The 16,873-nt window shown below is 45.8% G+C and overlaps 1 protein-coding gene across 1 annotated transcript in view; it reads right to left on the bottom strand.

The window, feature by feature from the left end:
- Positions 1 to 16,873, bottom strand: part of DNAH9 (dynein axonemal heavy chain 9) — a 306,203-nt gene that overhangs the window by 185,584 nt on the left and 103,746 nt on the right. The window contains exons 28-29 of the mRNA XM_069483261.1: positions 11,625 to 11,729; positions 1,178 to 1,335 (exon numbers count right to left, since the gene is read on the bottom strand). Of these exons, the coding sequence (XP_069339362.1) occupies positions 1,178 to 1,335; positions 11,625 to 11,729 (263 nt within the window). The remainder of the gene's footprint in view (positions 1 to 1,177; positions 1,336 to 11,624; positions 11,730 to 16,873) is intronic.

Here is a 16,873-nt window from a genome sequence, read left to right as displayed (position 1 = left end):
GCAACAAAGTGAGACTCTGTCTCAAAAAAAAAAAAAAAAAAAAAAAAAAAAAAAAAGCAGAGAATGCAGTATTGGGTGGCATCAGTTTAGACAGCTTGTTGACATTCCAACAGCTCTTGGTTAAAATGGAGACCTGCCAGAAGGAGGAGAGACCCACATCACTCCTGTGATACAGGAATTTGTCACGACTGGAACAATGTAAGAGTGAGAGGCTAAAGTTCTCAGGGAGCTGCCCAGTTACCTCCCAGGCCTCTGAAAATCCACGAAAGTGTTGACAACCTCCCCAGACAGAGAGCACTGGGTCTTTCAGTCCAAAAATGAGACAACATGCTTTGTCATAATTCCCTAGGATCTTTCTCTCTTAGGTAAAAGTTCAGTAAGCAGAAAATCAGAAGTCATGAAGCATCTTTCAGTTTTCTCTTTGTTGGGCCAACTTCTCTTTTCTGAAAAAGGAATGCAGCCTCTAGCTCCTGCTAGGTAATGTATTTGTGTTTTCTTATCAAAATAAAGAAGATTTAAAAACATAGCAATATCCCAAGTAGCAAGGGTGAAATAAAAGAGGTGCTCTCATGCGTCACTCCTGGGAGTGTAATTTGGTACTACTCTTTTTAGAAGGCAATTTGGCAATGTGTATCAAAAGCCTTAAAAATGTTTCTACCCATTTACACAGTAATTCCACTTCTGGGAAGCTAGCCAACGAAAATAATCATGCATACAGAAAAAAAAGATTTATATACAAAGATGTACATTACAGCATTATGCATAAATTTATTTTAAGTGTTAGAAAGTCTTAATATTTAACCATGGGGGACTAGTTAATTACATTGTGGACCATGCGCTTGATAGAAAAATATGTAGCATGAAATGAGATTTATTAAGATTATCTAATGGGAGAAAATATTTATGATATGATTATGATGACTACGAAATGAAAAACAAAATAATATGTAGGCCACAAATGTAGACTACAAATGTATGAATTTAAAATATGCATATAAAGAACAGAACACAAGCAAAAATTTTTTCTGCATTAAAGGCATTAAAGGTGGTTTTTAAAAATCTACTTTTTTGAACGTTCCAAATTTTCTCAAATATATATGTCATACATATTCAGTGGAAAAATGAATGAAACTTTATTTCTTTGGGGGCTCCTGAGTGGGGCAGAGTGGACGCTCACCTGAAGAGAGCTTTGAGGTTCTCAGGCAGCTCCGTGCGGCCAGCATAGCCCGGGTTCATGGTGATGAAGATGCCCACAGAAGGATTCAGGCTAATCTCCTCCCCAAGGAAGTTGAAGCGCTGCTTCTTATCTCTAATTGCATCCTGAATGCTTTTTACCTGGTGAACCAATCAGTGGAAAAATCCTCCATTGCATTTCAGTGGTGAGGTCATAACTATAGCTGGGAACTCACAGTCACACACAACACAAACCACCCGTCTGTGGCCCCTTTCACTGAAAGACAGGCACGATAACCACACCCTGGACCATTCACTGAGGGGCTCTAGGTGCATGTCAAAAAGACATCTAGCTGCCCACGTCCATAGTTAAAACACTCCCACTAAGAGCAAACAGGTATTTAACTTCCCTGAATATCGCTTCTCTCTGCAGCAGTAGCTCAAGTGTACTAGCACTGACCATGTGCCGGGCACTGTTGTAAGCACTTTCCGTGTACTAACTCATGTGAGCCTCACCACGGTCCTTTGAGGGGGGCACTTTACTCTTATCATCCTCATCTCTCTATGACAGAAGGGAAGCATGGAGAGGTAGAGCAGTTTGCCCGAAGCCACACTGCTACGAATTGGGGCGTCTGCCTTTGAATCCAGGCAGATGGATCCTGGAGCCTGTGTCCTTAGCCACTGCACGATAGCGAGGTTGTCAGTACCTACCTCCTGCGCTTGTTCTAAGGATTAAATCAAATAAAGTCTGGAAAGAGATTAGAGCAGTGGTCCCCAACCTTTTTGGCACCAGGGACAGGTTTCATGGAAGGAAATTTTTCCATGGAATGGGGCGGGGGGGGGGGGGGATGGGTGCGGGGAGGCGGAGCTCAGGTGGTGATGCGAGTGATGAGGAGCATCTGTAAATATATGCAGACAAAGCTTTCCTTGCTGGCCTGCTGCTCACCTCCTGCTGTGCAGCCCGGTTCCCAAGTTTCATGGAAGAAAATTTGGGGTGGGCAGTGGGAGCTCAGGTGGTGATGCATGGCCCAGGTCCTAACAAGCTATGGACCGGTACCAGGCCTTGGCCCAGGGGTTGGGAACCGCAGGCTTAGAGTACAGAAAACACTTAAAAATAGCAGCTAACATGGAAATTATTAATGTGACTGTCATCATCACAATTGTTGTCCCTGTCTTGGTTCAACTCTTCATAGTCACACCCCAGATGACACTTCTAGAATAGATGACCCCTTTAGGGATGGATCAAAAGTAGGCTGGGGCCAGATCCCCGAGGGGATGTTAGTATCTTTCTAAAGAGATTAGGCTTTTTCTTAAATGTGGTCTGGACAAGTCAGTTCTATATTCTAGATCACTCTATAGCGGTGGGGGGAGAGGCAAAAATGAAATTCAACCATTTATTTTCATAGTTGGTGCTTTGAGAACACATGTGCAAAAATGATCAGCAACAGGAGCAAGACAAAAGGTGCATACTTGCAGGCCAGCCCGCAGCCCTGTTCAGCCGGGTCCCTGAATGTCTCTGGGAATTTCCAGCCTCTCAGGGTACTCAGAAGCAAAACCCGAAAGCTGGGGCCAGTGCAAGGTTCTGAATGAGCCAGCATGTGCGCTAAGTCCAGGGTGCTAGCACAGCCAAGGCTAGCCTAGCTCTGCGGAGGTGGGGCTGCAAGGCTGTATGTGTGAGAGACGTGGTTACAGCGGGGGAAGGAGCAGCTGAACCATCCACCGCTGGGCACAGCTGTCTCCAGTGCATTCAGTTTGCCAGGACGCATGACAGTTCTACAATTAGGATTCAGCTCCCTTCCCGAAGTGAAGTGCTAATGACTGAATGCATTTGAGCTCACAGCAATTAGTTTGAAACTGAAACTTCTTTTCTATGTGCAGAATATCAATGCCATCCTGGCAGCAGCGGCTTCAGCCCCCAGGACGCCGGCCAAACAGATCAAGCGCTGTCGGGTTTGGTGGGGCTCACAGCCCAGCCCAGCTCTGCCCTGCAGCCTCTCACTGCCTTCACCATCTTATGTGACTGGTGAAGGCCGGTTCTCTCCCTCATCTTCAGTCCCCATTTATCAAATACACAGAGTGCTCGCCTTGCTAGTGAGTGGGAGAGCAAGTTTAATTAGTGTTTACAAGTTACTCTGCTACCTTTGGATGAAGACTACGGCAAGCGCCCCAGGACCCTTTCTGCTGTTCATTCTGACTCAGCGTTCTCTCTCGAAACACCGAAGCCCAGAAACCTCACGCTCAGCAAGAATTTATGATGCACTTTCGGATTGGAGGCATCTGTGCTTTTGTGTAAAATTCTGTAAAGGGGCCCTTGAGGGAGAGTGTTGAACAGACTTGAAGATGCTGTTAATGTTGGAGCATTGGTGCCCATAGAAATTTCGGTTAGCTTCGCTCGTACAGGACAAGAGAATTTCCCCTTTGCTTTAGCAGCCACTGAGGTCCATGGAACAAACCAGTGGAATGGAGCAGTGGCCAGGGCCCAGGAGGCCTTGGAAAAGTCCAGGCCCTTTATGCCAGGAGGTGGGAGGGTAGAGACGCAGGTGGATTGGGAAAGTGAGGATTAGGTGCAAGTCCAGTCAGGTGCAGGCACATTCCAGCTGGGACGGACTGACAGCTAAGGCTGCCAGGTACACCTCACCCATTGGGATCTGTTTCTCTATTAAAGACTCATTGTTTTAGAGGTTTTAAAGCCACAGGGAATGACAAAAAATAGTAACTGACATTTTGGAGCACTTGATATGTGCCAGGTGCTATTCTGAGTATTTTATGTGAATTATTCCATTTAATGCTTTCAACAGTTTTATGAGATAAGTGGTCTTAAATCCTCATTTTGCAGATAAGGAAACTGAAGCAGAAGGCAGTAAAGAAACTGTCTTATGTTTACGTAAGATGTTAGCATTAGCGGAGGATAAGGGAGGGAAATGTGGAAAGTCTATACTATTACTATTTTTACAACTTTTCTATAAATCTGAAATTGATTCAGAATAAAAAGTTAAAAGAGAGAGAGAGAGAGAAAGAGAAATTTTCCCAATACCCGATGGTTGGTTAGTGGAGCAACCCAAGTTAAAACCAGGTAATCTGGTACCAAACCACATGCTCTTAGCCTCTTCCCCAAACCCTCTTGTACCAGAAGGATCACTGAGCCAGCCACATACTAGATTCTCATCAAATACATACATTTTCAGAGTAATCTGTCTTGCTCTAAAAATAATCATGTTTGTTGTAATTTAGAGACATAATGTCCACAAAATAATAAAAGATGCTTTTGCCACCAATTTTTTAAAAAAAAAAAAACAAACAAATACAAATGGAAAGCTATGTAGGAACCAGTGTTCTCAACTGGGAATGAGTTTTCCCCCCAACCCCCAGGGGACATATGGCCATGTCTGGAGACATTTTTGTTGTCACAAAAAGATGGGGGGAGGTTGGTGCTGGCAGCTAGTGGGGAGAGGCCAGGGATGCTCAACATCCTACAATGCACAGGACAGATCTTCAACAAAGAATTATCAGCCCACAGCATCAATAGTTTTGAGGTTGACAAACCCTGGTCTAGACCAAACATCTTTTTCAATGAGGACTCTGAGGCCAAGAAGATATAAATGACCTGTCCACCATCCCACAGCATGTGTCCTTGGGTCTAAATAAATTCCCATGCAATTTCTTAACCCCACCCAAGATGGATCAAATCAGAAATTTTGGGGGTGGGGTCCAACAAGGTGTGTCTTAACAAGCCTTCCAGGTGATTTTGATGCATGCTCAAATTAGAGAACCATTGCAGTCCAGTCAATTCTTAGATTTTGACTCATCCGTGCTTCTGCTCAGGTGGCGCCATTCATAGCTGCATACTGACCACCTTCCTCTCGCAGCTGAACCCACGTCCCTCACTTCCTTCTGCTCCACCTGGCCTGGACAGGCCTTGTCCCTGTAGAGCACTCACTGGGACCAGCGGGGCTCAGTCTTGGGGGTATTGATGTGAACCCAAGCTCTGCAGTCCTCAAGGATGTTTTTCCTTATTTCTCTGAACATGTGAACCATGTGGAAAGTTTTTTAAAAATACCAATGTCCAGGTCCTACCCCACACCAATCAAATCAACATCTTTTGGGAGTGGAGATAGTGCATTCCATTTTTCAGAATTACCTAGGCCATTCTAACATGCAGCCGGGGTTCAGATTACTGTGCTAGGGCAGCGGCCTCCCACTTTATTGAAAAGTTCTATTCCAGCAGGTCTGGGGTGGGGCCTGAGACTCCGCATTTCTGACAAGCTCCCAGGGGATGCTGCTGCTGCTGGCCCACGGTTTGAGTAGCATGGGGCTAGACGATGCCATCCATGCTGGGCACCCTCTACTGTCCACTCTCTGGGCACCTGATGGCCAATGAAGTGTTCTTGCCTTTGGACCACACCACCCCATACTGCTTTCATGACCCACAATTGCCCCTCAGCCAGATGGGTTCTCTGTCTCTTTCCAGGCTTTATGGCCCTTAAAATTTCACATCTCTAATGGAATTTACTTTTTGAATTATAATTTAGATAATTTGCATAGGTTTTACTTGTGTATATTGCAGGCCCTGATTTAAAATTATCAATCTTGTTATCTGCACAAGCCTGTGTGCTAGTCACAGATAACAGGTGATCACAGAGGGTTCTGTCCCCATCTCCTTCCACTCAGGCGAGGGCCTTGCGTCCGACTCTCAGTGATGCATTAAGGTTATACTATCTCTGTGCAGGGAATACACTTTAAGGAGGTCCTAGGCTAGCCTCAAGCTCTCGGCATCTTCTCCACACCACTCTACCTTGGCCCTTCCATTCCAGGTGAGTGCCCATTCTGTGGTCCCCTGTGGTCATTCTCTTTTCAAGCCTTTGCCCCAAATGCCACGTGCTGTTAACACCCTGCCTGGCTCGCTCCATGCTTCTCTTTGCAATGGCAGATTGGAGTCTGCTGCCTTCAGGAAGTACAACCCACTCACCACTTTTTAAAATTTTTTATATTTCTGTGTTTTTTACATTAGACCTTAAGCTTCTTTATAAAGGGTGCTACCTGGGAAGCTCCCTTGGCTTTAAGACCAGAGCATGCGTTTGGTGCTTGGGGTACTTGAAGCCCTCCATGGTGGGTTCCCAAGTCCTTGCTAAGTAATCTTCCGCTTAGACCCTCTTCCTGCCTCAGCCCAGCCTACTGTCAGGGCTTGTGCCACACGGAAGAGAAGAGAGGGGTAGGAGACACCTGGCCAGAGAGTGTGGACGGGGATAGGGGGCTGAAGGTGCAGGGTGATGGGGTGTGCCCTGGTGGCTCGTGTACCCAGGCCCAGATACTCCAAGGCCTAGGGAGCTGATTGCAACAGTAATGGAAAGAGTCCGGAAAAAGTAAGTATTAGTAGTATCTTATACATTTTAAAAATAGCAGAGTAATTTCTCTTGGAACTGCTGCACTGAGGTTTTTCCCGAGTGGACGCACAGTTCCACTTGACCAGTCTGACAGAGACACGAGACTATCCAGAGGCAAAGGCACCAGGCCAGCAGTAGAAGTTACTGGAAGAGGAGCACAGACGGGTGACGAGCGGGGAGGAGGAGGGGGAGGGCGACAGAGAAATGTCGGCAGCTGGTGTGGCTTCTGAACCAATATGCCAGCCTGGATTACCATGTGAATAATTAAGTGCGATTTTCTCCTTGGATGGGTACATGATTTTGAATGCTACTAGCTCAGATTTGGCCCAGGCTGTTGTCAGATCACTTTCCTGAGAAACGTCTCCTACGGGTGGGTTCCTAGGCTGGAATGTGACAGCATCAGGGAATTCCAGGTTGAACTTATTTCAATTAATTCCAGAAATAAAAGGGAACTAACTGATCTTAGAGAACCCATTACTGACCTCGAGTTGGGCATTTTCACAAAAAGGTGAATTCAGTGTTTACCTGCTATGCAAGGGGGGCAATGACTGCTGGGCACTGCCTCACCATTAGTACACAGTGAAGTCTGGTAAGGCAGCTCGGGGCCGGTCCAGCTGAGAGGGAAGGAAGGGCACAGAGAAGATCTGTGGGACCAGGGTGCAAACCCTCCTTCCCCGCCCTGTGTGTACCAGTCATATACCTCTCTCCAACCCATTTTCTGCAGTGGTCAGATAATAATGACAGTAGTCATCCTCATCACCACGGCCACCACCATTATCACTACTATCATCATCACCATGACCGCCATCATCATTACCACCATCATCACCACCAGTACCACTACCATCATCACCATCATCATTAACACTCTCATACTCATCACCATTGCCACGATTATCATCACTACCATCATAATCCTCATCATCACCATCACCGCTATCATCATCATCACCACCACCACCACCATCTCCACCATCATCATGACCATCATAATCACCACCACCTTTATCATCATCATCACTATCATCACCACTAACATCACCACCACCTTTATCATCATCATCACTATCATCACCACTAACATCACCACCACCTTTATCATCATCATACTATTTATTGAGTGCCTACTGTCTATAGTGCTTTGGTTTAAGTGCTTTAGACATATTAACTCATTTAGAAATTATTACAACTGCCTCAAGTAGGTATTATTATTAGCTCCCTTTACAGATATGGAACTTGAGATATGGACTTGCCCAAGGTCACCCAGCTAGTAAGTGGCAGAGCCAGAGTTAAACACTGGCACTCTGATTTCAGAGCCTACACACTTAACCACTCCCCACCCCACTGCCTGGCTAACCCCACTGTACAAGAACTCATATTTAAAATCCCAACTGCACATGGAGTTTAATCTCTGGAGCCAAAGATGGGCTTTATGTGGACCCCCATCCAGCTCTCACTGATCCTCATCTGATCTTCCTCAGGGCTCCTTGGGGGACACACAATGAGACATCTCTTTGGCAACCCCCAGCCCTGAGTGCTACACCAGGACACCTGTGTGTGCAGCTATTCATGATGAATGGTCCTGGACTGTAGTGAGCACAGGTCAGCAGTACAGCCTGAATGGTGAGAACAGGAAATGGCCTCCAAACTCTGTGGCCAGCAGCCAGAGAGAGGGTGCAGGAAATCACAAAAGGAAAGATGGAAGAGGTAGACACAAAGGTGAGTGGGAACTACAGAGGGTAATAGGCAAGGGAATAAAAACATGGAAGAAGATAGCCACCAAATATCTGCAGTGAAAGAGGTAAGGAGAAAACCTCCAAGTACACGGTGCAATTATGAGTTAAAATAGAAGGAAATAAAATTGTTTCCAGTGGCCACAGTGGTGAAAGACCTTGGCTTCTCTCCTGATTTTCAGAGCAGTTCAGGGTCTAGAACCGGTACTCTGAGAAAGGTTTATTTATGTCTTTCACTCTACATCTTATACCCCAGAATGGATTAGTACTCAAAGTTTAAACAGAACTCACAGGGCCTCATGCCTACTTCCAGGTTTTGAAGGAACCATCTAAAGGTGGAAGCAGCCAGAAAACATGCTTGATTTCTTATAAAAACCTGGATGTTCAGTTTCTCTTTAAAATTTAAAAGTTCTGGCAACACCAAGCTCACATCCTTGCAAGGCAGAGGTGTGCTGGTAAATGTTTAATAACTGGCTCTCCAGGAAAACAAAAATGATTTGTAGAATTCACTAGTTTTCATGGTGGAAATGTTCCCATCGTAGGCCATTTCAAGCTACACCAACATGCCACCGCTGAGATGTGCACAATCCACTTTTTCAAGCCAAGCTAGTCGAGAGTTTCAGTCCAAGAGAGTGTTTAGGCCAACCATATGTTTTTCCTTCCTCCACTAACTCATACTGAACAGAACAAGCCTAAAGAAAGGGCAAACCATATCTCAGCACTGGAAACTAGAGAAGAACCTCGTATTTGGGAACTTTTGAGAGCTTTGCCAAGGAACAGGTTGGACAAGAGTCAGTGGGTGGGAGAACCAAGTGGCTGTCAGATGTGAGAGATAGAAAGACTGACCACCCTGGAGGAGGAGTGAGTGAAGGGACCCCGCAGAGCCCCAACCGCCAGTGGCTCCCAGGGCAGCTGCAGATTAGGGTGGGCAGTGAAATGGCTGAGGACGTGAGTCCCACCACTGTTCAGCCTTGTCCACAGCTCCAAGTCCAGCCTACCCCAGAGAGGGACAGCACGCTGGGCCAGAGGGGTGACCACACGTGAGAGCTCTGTGGGTGAAGGCTGGCTCCTGCCAGGGCAGGCTGGCCAGCAGGAGGGGGACCATGCTGCCTCAGCCAGTTTCCCCCACCAGGGACGACCTTCTGCCTGAAGCTTCCTCCCACCCACCTTCTGTGTCCCCTCCCTCAACCCAGCACTCTTGCCTAAATGCCAGTCAGGCTGAATGTTTTCCTTATTCCTTTGTCTGGATCTGAAAGAATTACACAGAGGCCTAAAGGGACCAAAGAGTCTCTCACAGCTACGTTTTTCTTTTTCTGTACTGTATACATATTGCTTTGGAAATAAAAGCAAACAAGAGAAAAATCAAACCATTTTTGATGGTATGGTGTGTGGGCGCATGCTAGGAACACCGGGTGCACCACTGTCCCGAGCACCTCGTCACAGCTTTTGTCATTCTTTGGGAACCTTGTGATTGCTTTGCCTTGTTGGGGTAAGGGTGGGAGGGCAGCTCAGAAATCAGCCACCCCTAGCGGGAAACAGGGGCGCTCCATTTGCATAGAGGGGTACAGACACAGGTGCTGGCAAAGAGTGTGCTTCGTCTTGGTGAAGGGGAACCCAGGGGACAGGAGGCTTTGCAGCTCTAGCCAGGACCCCGCAAGAGACCCCTGATTTGCCTTCAGCCACCAGCCTTCCCACTGCTCACCCCTCCTTAAAACTGCTGCCACTAGAGGGACACTCTCCCTCTCGGAAGACTCCCTGGTTCCCTGTCGCCTGCTGAGGAAGGCGTGTCTGTCTGTCTACTGTTGGGTTCAGACCTGCTTCTCCAGCCTCTTTCCTCCTCCAGCATTTCATCCCCCAGACCCCAGACCTGTGCCCATATCTGCACCCAGACAGTGTGGTGCGGCACTGGGTGCTCATTCTAACCTTGCCACTTTCCAACAGTCTGTCCTCGGACACATCACATTTACTCTCTGTTTTTCAGAGAGTATCTCCATATATGTCATGGGATAACATTGGCCTGTAGGGCCATTATGTGGATGGAAGAGATGAAATATGAAGAGTGCCTGGTACAGAACAGACTTTGAACAAAGGTTTATTCCCTTCCCCCTGCCCCCTTCTATTGATCCCATTGTCTATGGCTGTGGTCCCCAACCCCTGGGCCGTGGACCGGTACCAGTCCATGGCTTGTTAGGAACCAGCCACACAGCAGCAGTGGTCAAAGCTTCATCTGTATTTACAGCCACTCCCCATCACTCACATCACCGCCTGAGCTCTGCCTCCTGTCAGATCAATGGTGGCATTAGATTCTCATAGGAGCATGAACCCTACTGTAAACTGTGCATGCGAGGGATCTATGTTGTGAGGTCCTTATCAGAATCTAAGCCCTCATGATCTGAGGTGGAGCTGAGGCAGTGATGTTAGTACTGGGGAGTGAATGCAAATACGGATTATCATTAGCAGAGCTGCATGATAAATGTAATGCACTTGAATCATCCTGAAACCATCTCCCCCTCCGCTGTCCATGGAAAAATTGTCTTCCATGAAACCAGTCCCTGGTGCCAAAAAAGTTTGGGGCTCCTGGTCTATGGGATCCTTACCCTAATTCAAATCCTCTTCAGCCTTTCCTGACCTGGCTTCAAATTCACGTATTTGGAAATCTTGTCCTACACTGTGAGTCAGAATTCAAGTCACTTCTAGAACATTGAAAGTGCTCTCGTATATCTCAAGAACTCAAGTTTTTTTTCAAGTTAGGGACACGTCCTATTCAACTAGGGAACTTCATGCCAGTCTTTAGCACAGGGCTCACTATGTCCTTGGTGTAGAATAAATGCTTTCTGAATGACCTGAAAGACTTACATCAGATCTGACCCCAAAAGATGACTTCATCCAATAGCATTCACACCACACTTCTCACTTAATATATAATTGAGTGAATTACACTGAAAGAGGTGGAGCAACTTGCCCAAAGACGCCAATAGGAAGTGGAAGAGCTGAAATTTAAGCCCCGGTGGATATTCATAGTGCATGACCTTTCCAAGGAGCTGGGCACTGCCATCTTGGTTGATCCTTTCTGCACCCCAGTGGAGCAGATAGGACAGGTATTCTGTGTCCCCATTTCACAGAGAAGAAAGCAGAGTCCCACAGCCAGTAAATGGATCTTCTTTGGTGGTCACTTGAGAGCATCCATATTGGCCTGATTTTGGAGGGTGGAGGGATGGCACGAGTGGCGAGGGAGAAAGGGAAGGGGTGGGGACGAGAGGCTGAAAACAAGAGGACTTAGATGTCCACAGTGCTCCACACAAAGACCACGAGGCTCCCACCAACCTCCGGCCCCTACCTGCACTGCCACCACCGACAAGACCTCCACGGAGATGCGATTAAACTCATCAAAGCAGCCCCAGGCACCAGTCTGAGCGAGGCCTTTGTAGATGTTGCCGCAAGACTGCAACAAAATATACGAAGATTAAATTACCAACAGTGCTGGGCTTATCGATACATGTCTAAGTCATTTTCCATCTTCTTTATTATAGATATTTCCAGTTCCCTACAGACCAGTGGTCAGAAACTTGTATTAAAATTTCAAGAACAATTAAATTTTTGATGGTTATGGGGTTCCAACTGAAGCCACAGGATCAAACAGAACCTTTTCAAGACACTTGGATGAAAATCCTTTTAAAATGTCATCAGGGTTGCATTACTGTTGATTCTGTAGCTTTCAAAATCCCAGGAAATGAATAAAAGATGATTTTTCTTATACCGTACAGACAAAAAGCCTTCCCCTCAGCCTTTGGCATGCAGTGTGCTGATGGAAAAGTTTACGTCTGTATCTTTAAATCCATGCCCAACCACCCAGTTTCCCCAGGGTGACGGGGAGTTGGAGATGGGAATACGAGGTGATAACATCTATAGAGAATAAACTACAAGCAAATCTTTTCAAATGAATGCAAGGAAATAATTTTGAAGGGAAGAAGTTATTTCTGTCCTAAAAATAAAAACCGTTCCGGGCATTCAATGTGAACTAGTAAACCAAGAAGCAACATAAAGGGATAGCTTACTGGGAGACACTCTGAAGGTCATTGGCAAGAAGACATCATTAAAATGCTGGGGAAATTCAAATAATGGAAAAGTTCCACTCATTTATTCAATGGGCATTTTTTGACTCTCAGCTCTGTGCATAGGTCATGTGCTAGACCCAGGGCAGCTCAGTCTCTCTGAGAACTTTTAGTTAGGTCGTGGAGATAAGGTATACAAATAAATCAGAAAAATGACTACGTGAGTAGTGCTTCCAGTGGATATATACACCACAAATGTTATGGAGTTCAGAAAGGAGTAGGTCATAGTGTTCCAGAGTGATAAGTTTCACCAAAGAGGTAAATAGAAGATGGTAGTGCAACAGCATTTCCCAAAGTTTATTTCATGGAACCCCAGACCTGAGAGGTGCTCCTTGAAGAAAGGACTTTGTGGAGAAGCAAGTTTGGGCAATGCTTACATTCTCTAACCCACTTTGGCCAAGTTACAATATATATTACCATTGTAAGGGCCCTGAGAAGTCCTGCAACAAAAAATTAACTTTGTTATATGGCTAGTTTTTTTTTTTTTTCTCCCCTTGTGTAACCCCCGATTTTTTTAGAATGCACTTGGGCAAATGTTGGTAGGGTGGAAAGATCATAAGAATATAGTCATAAGATCTGGGGTAGTGCTACTCACAAGGGCTTTGTGCTTCCGAGCACACATGGGAAATGATGGCTTCACAGGCTAGGAGTGTCTGTGTAGATAGGAAAGGCTTTCGAGGAGGAGGAAAAATCATGGAAGAATGAGGAGCAAAATAATGATGTGTCCAGAGAAAAATAAAGGTGCCGTTTTGATTGGAAAGTTGAATTACAGAAGCAAATCCTGTTTACAAAATCCTTGTGTTATTGTGAGGGATCTTTCAAGGTTTGGAGCAGAGAACGTGATTGAAGCAACATTTTTGGAGAATCAGTTTAATATCCAATAGGCTGGATGTGGGGCAGACTTTAAGGAGGGAGGGAGAAATGCATCCCACCTTTTATAAGCTACTGGAGTTAGTGGATTTCTCTATTCATTCAACAAACATTTATTGAGCATGTACCAGTTATTGAAATTATTCTAGCTCATGAAGAATCTGCTGTGAACAAGATAGACAACACCTCTTTTCATGGACTGTACATTCTAGTGAGGAAAACAATGAACAGCAACAAAAAGTCAGACGGTGATAAAGTCCCACTGGAGTCTTAGAATGAGGATTGTCATTGAGTAGTCAGGGATGTTCTCTCTGAAGAAGTGACATAAATTCCAGACATTGTCTTTGTGTGCTTTAGATTATTCCATTTCATTCTCAAAACAGGTAGATATATATATCTTGCCACCTGTGTATATACACACATATGGATATTTATGTGTATATGTATATAGATATATATCAACCTGTCAAGGGTACAAATACTAAATGACAATTCAGAAATAAAAATCCATGTTTACCTATTCACAATGGCCAAGATAATGGAATCAACCTAAGTGTCCATCAATAGCTTAATGAGTAAAGAAATATGGTATATATACACAACGGAATATTTTTCTGCCATGAAAAGGAAATTCTGTCATCTGCAGCAACATGGATGGAACTGGAGGACATTGTGCTACATGAAATAAGCCAGGCACAGAAAGACAAATATCGCATGTTCTCACTCACATTGTGGCAGCTAAAAAAGTTGATCTCATGGAGGCAGAGAGTAGAAGGATGGTTACCAGAGGCTGGGGAGGGGAGGGGGTGGGGGATAAAGAGAGGTTGGCTAATGGGTACAAGTATACAGTTAGAAGGAATAAGTTCTTGTGCTCGATAGCATGGTAGTAAGGTGACTACAGTTAACAATAATTTATTGTATATTTCAAAATAGCTGGAAGAAAAGATTTGGAATGGTGCCAACACAAAGAAATGAAAAATGAGGTGATGCATCTCCTAAATACCCTGATTTGATCATTACACATAGTATGTGTGTATCAAAATATCCCATGCACCCCACAAATATGTACGATTATGATAGATCCATTAAAAAGAGTTAAAAAATCCATGCCTAGCAGTGGTTTTGGAAGCTTTTAAAACTGTGGACCCCTTTCATAAAATGGAAACCCAATATGTAAAATAAAAGACAGTAGAATTTCATAGCAGATGCCTGTTACCCCCACACTTTATCCCATGTGGGCCTGTGGCTGAACCCCGGGACTCTACATCACCCCATGTGTTTACCCCACCACACATCTCCTGGTGCTGTCAGGCTGTGGCGTGGCCTCTCCATGGGATGGGGAGCTTCTGGACTAGGACAACGGCGAGAAGAATAGGGTCAAAGGCCTGGAAGTGAGAAGAGAATCGACGTTGGTGACTGATCAGAGCTTGGGAAGGAAGAACATGATACAAGCAGGATGTCTTAAGATTCCACCAGGATCTCAGGGAACATGAGATGCTCGTTCCTGCTGGGATGAGGAACGCGGCAGGGAGGAAGGTGGAGTGTTGAGCACAACATGAGAGAAGAGCATCCCCCTGGTGACGCTCACTTGTCAGAGAGAGAAGAGACTAGAACTTGGGGGAACCCGGAGAAGAGAGGTGGGAGCCATGGCACTCACGTCCAGCTGGACACTGTGACAGAGGACCAGCCAATGAGATCGAGAAGCTGGGAGATCAGAGCCAGGAGGAGAACTGCGGAAGTGGGATGTTTCAGAGCGAAGCCGCAGGACGTCTCGAGAGTAAGTGCAGCCTCCGTGGAATGGCTGCTACAGAGAGGCCCAGCAGTGATTCCAGACACTCTAGGGTTCAAAACCATTTGGTGCTCCTCCAATAGCCTCTCGAAATTGGGGTCAACGGGGAGAGTATTGCCTCTATAATATAAAGGACATTTCAGCACTAAAACTGCAAGCATTTCCAGAGAAATTGGCTAGTTTTATGGGTTTTCTGACCAGCACTGTTAGTAAAGCAATAACCTTCCCTTTTCCCCCCAAGTCCTCACACTGACCTTATACCCACCCCAGCCCACGAGCACCCCCACTCCTCCGGAGCTAAATGGGTGGGTGTCCCTTACAGGATGGCTGAGGCGGAGGGGACAGTGTGGGTCCTTGACACAGCCCAAACTCTCCCCCTTAACTCCTCCCTTTGCGTCACCATGTCCCCAGGTATCATTTGCCTTTCTTTTTTTTTTTTTTAAAGCCTCTTAATCTTTCTTTTCCTTCTCTACTACCCCGTCAGCTGCTGCTCCCTTCTGGTTTGAATGACTGTAGTGTTCTTACCAAAGGCTTTTCCTCCGCCCAGTCTCTTCCTGACCTGGTCCATCCACTGTCCCATCCTGTGCTGTCACTCCTGTTGAGAAGCCTGCAGGGTCTTTCTGCAGCCCCTTCAAGGTAAGATGCACCCATCGGCCTTCAGTCCTTCTACTCGTTACTCAACCCGAATGCCCTGCTCCTCCTGTTTCTCAGTTCTCCCTAACAGCTGGGGCCTTGTTCCCTGTCCATTTCTAGTTTTTGCTCTGGAAAGACACAAACAGAATGCATTGCTATAAGTGTCATGAAAGACACATCGAGATGGCCCTGGAAAATACGTGACAGCCCTTCCTGAGCCTCACTCCCTCCCTCTCCATGTCCCAGCCGGCGCTGTTAGGAGGGCTCAGGGGCAAAGTCAGAAGGAAAGGTGGGGGATAGACGTTGGCTGCAGACGGAACCTGCTCGTGGCTTTAGAGCTGACACCTTCATGGAATGCCGCATGCCCTGTCTGGCATTAGCTCCCAAATTGAAACAGCCTTGGTTCGGTTTCCTGTGCTCCACAATATCTTCCCAGACCAGCACATTCTGTGGCTCCCCCGTACTCTGGAGTATTCCAGGGCCTAGAGTTTGTAGAGCACACATGAGTACTCAGGATTGTGCTATCTGGGTGCTAACTGTAGCTCACTTAATTATTTCATATACGTTTTGTCCCTCCAAATAGACGGGGTTACACCCCATCCATCTGTGCCTGTCTATTTATCACCCATCTACCATTTATCTATCTATCATCCATCTACCATCTATTTATCATCTATCTATCTATTATCGATTTACCTGTCAATCATCCCTCTATCATTTCTCATTTATCTATCTATCATCTATGCTTTTATCTATAATTATATATTTTATATTTTTGGTGTCCTCCCATGATGCCCAACACATGGCAATACTCAGTAAATTAATATGGTTGCTTGTTTTATGATAAAAAATAATTCTGAACAGCTGGACAACAGAGAAAGGAGGTCTGCAAAGAGCTTAGCGAGGCTGTTGGTCACACGGGATGTGTGGTGTCTGGGAAGGGACCACCTTCCTTCTGGTGCGTTTCACTATGACTGTACTTACTGATGTTGCTCTGATCTGTGACCAGCCTAGACTGTGTGACCAAAGCTGTGCTCACAGTTCAAATGAACAAAGGGTAGACTCTCCCTCACACTCTGTGCTCTTGGAGGAATTGGTGGGGTTAGGGTTCGGTGATTAGTTTTGAAAGGATTGAGGAAAATGGCCTTAGTGACTTCTAGCTGTGGGGTCAGCTCATCTTTT

This window comes from Eulemur rufifrons, chromosome 9, assembly GCF_041146395.1.
Source record: "Eulemur rufifrons isolate Redbay chromosome 9, OSU_ERuf_1, whole genome shotgun sequence".
Classification (NCBI taxonomy): domain Eukaryota; kingdom Metazoa; phylum Chordata; class Mammalia; order Primates; family Lemuridae; genus Eulemur; species Eulemur rufifrons.
Note: the sequence above shows the minus strand (reverse complement) of the source record. Positions and strands in the feature narration are given on the sequence as shown.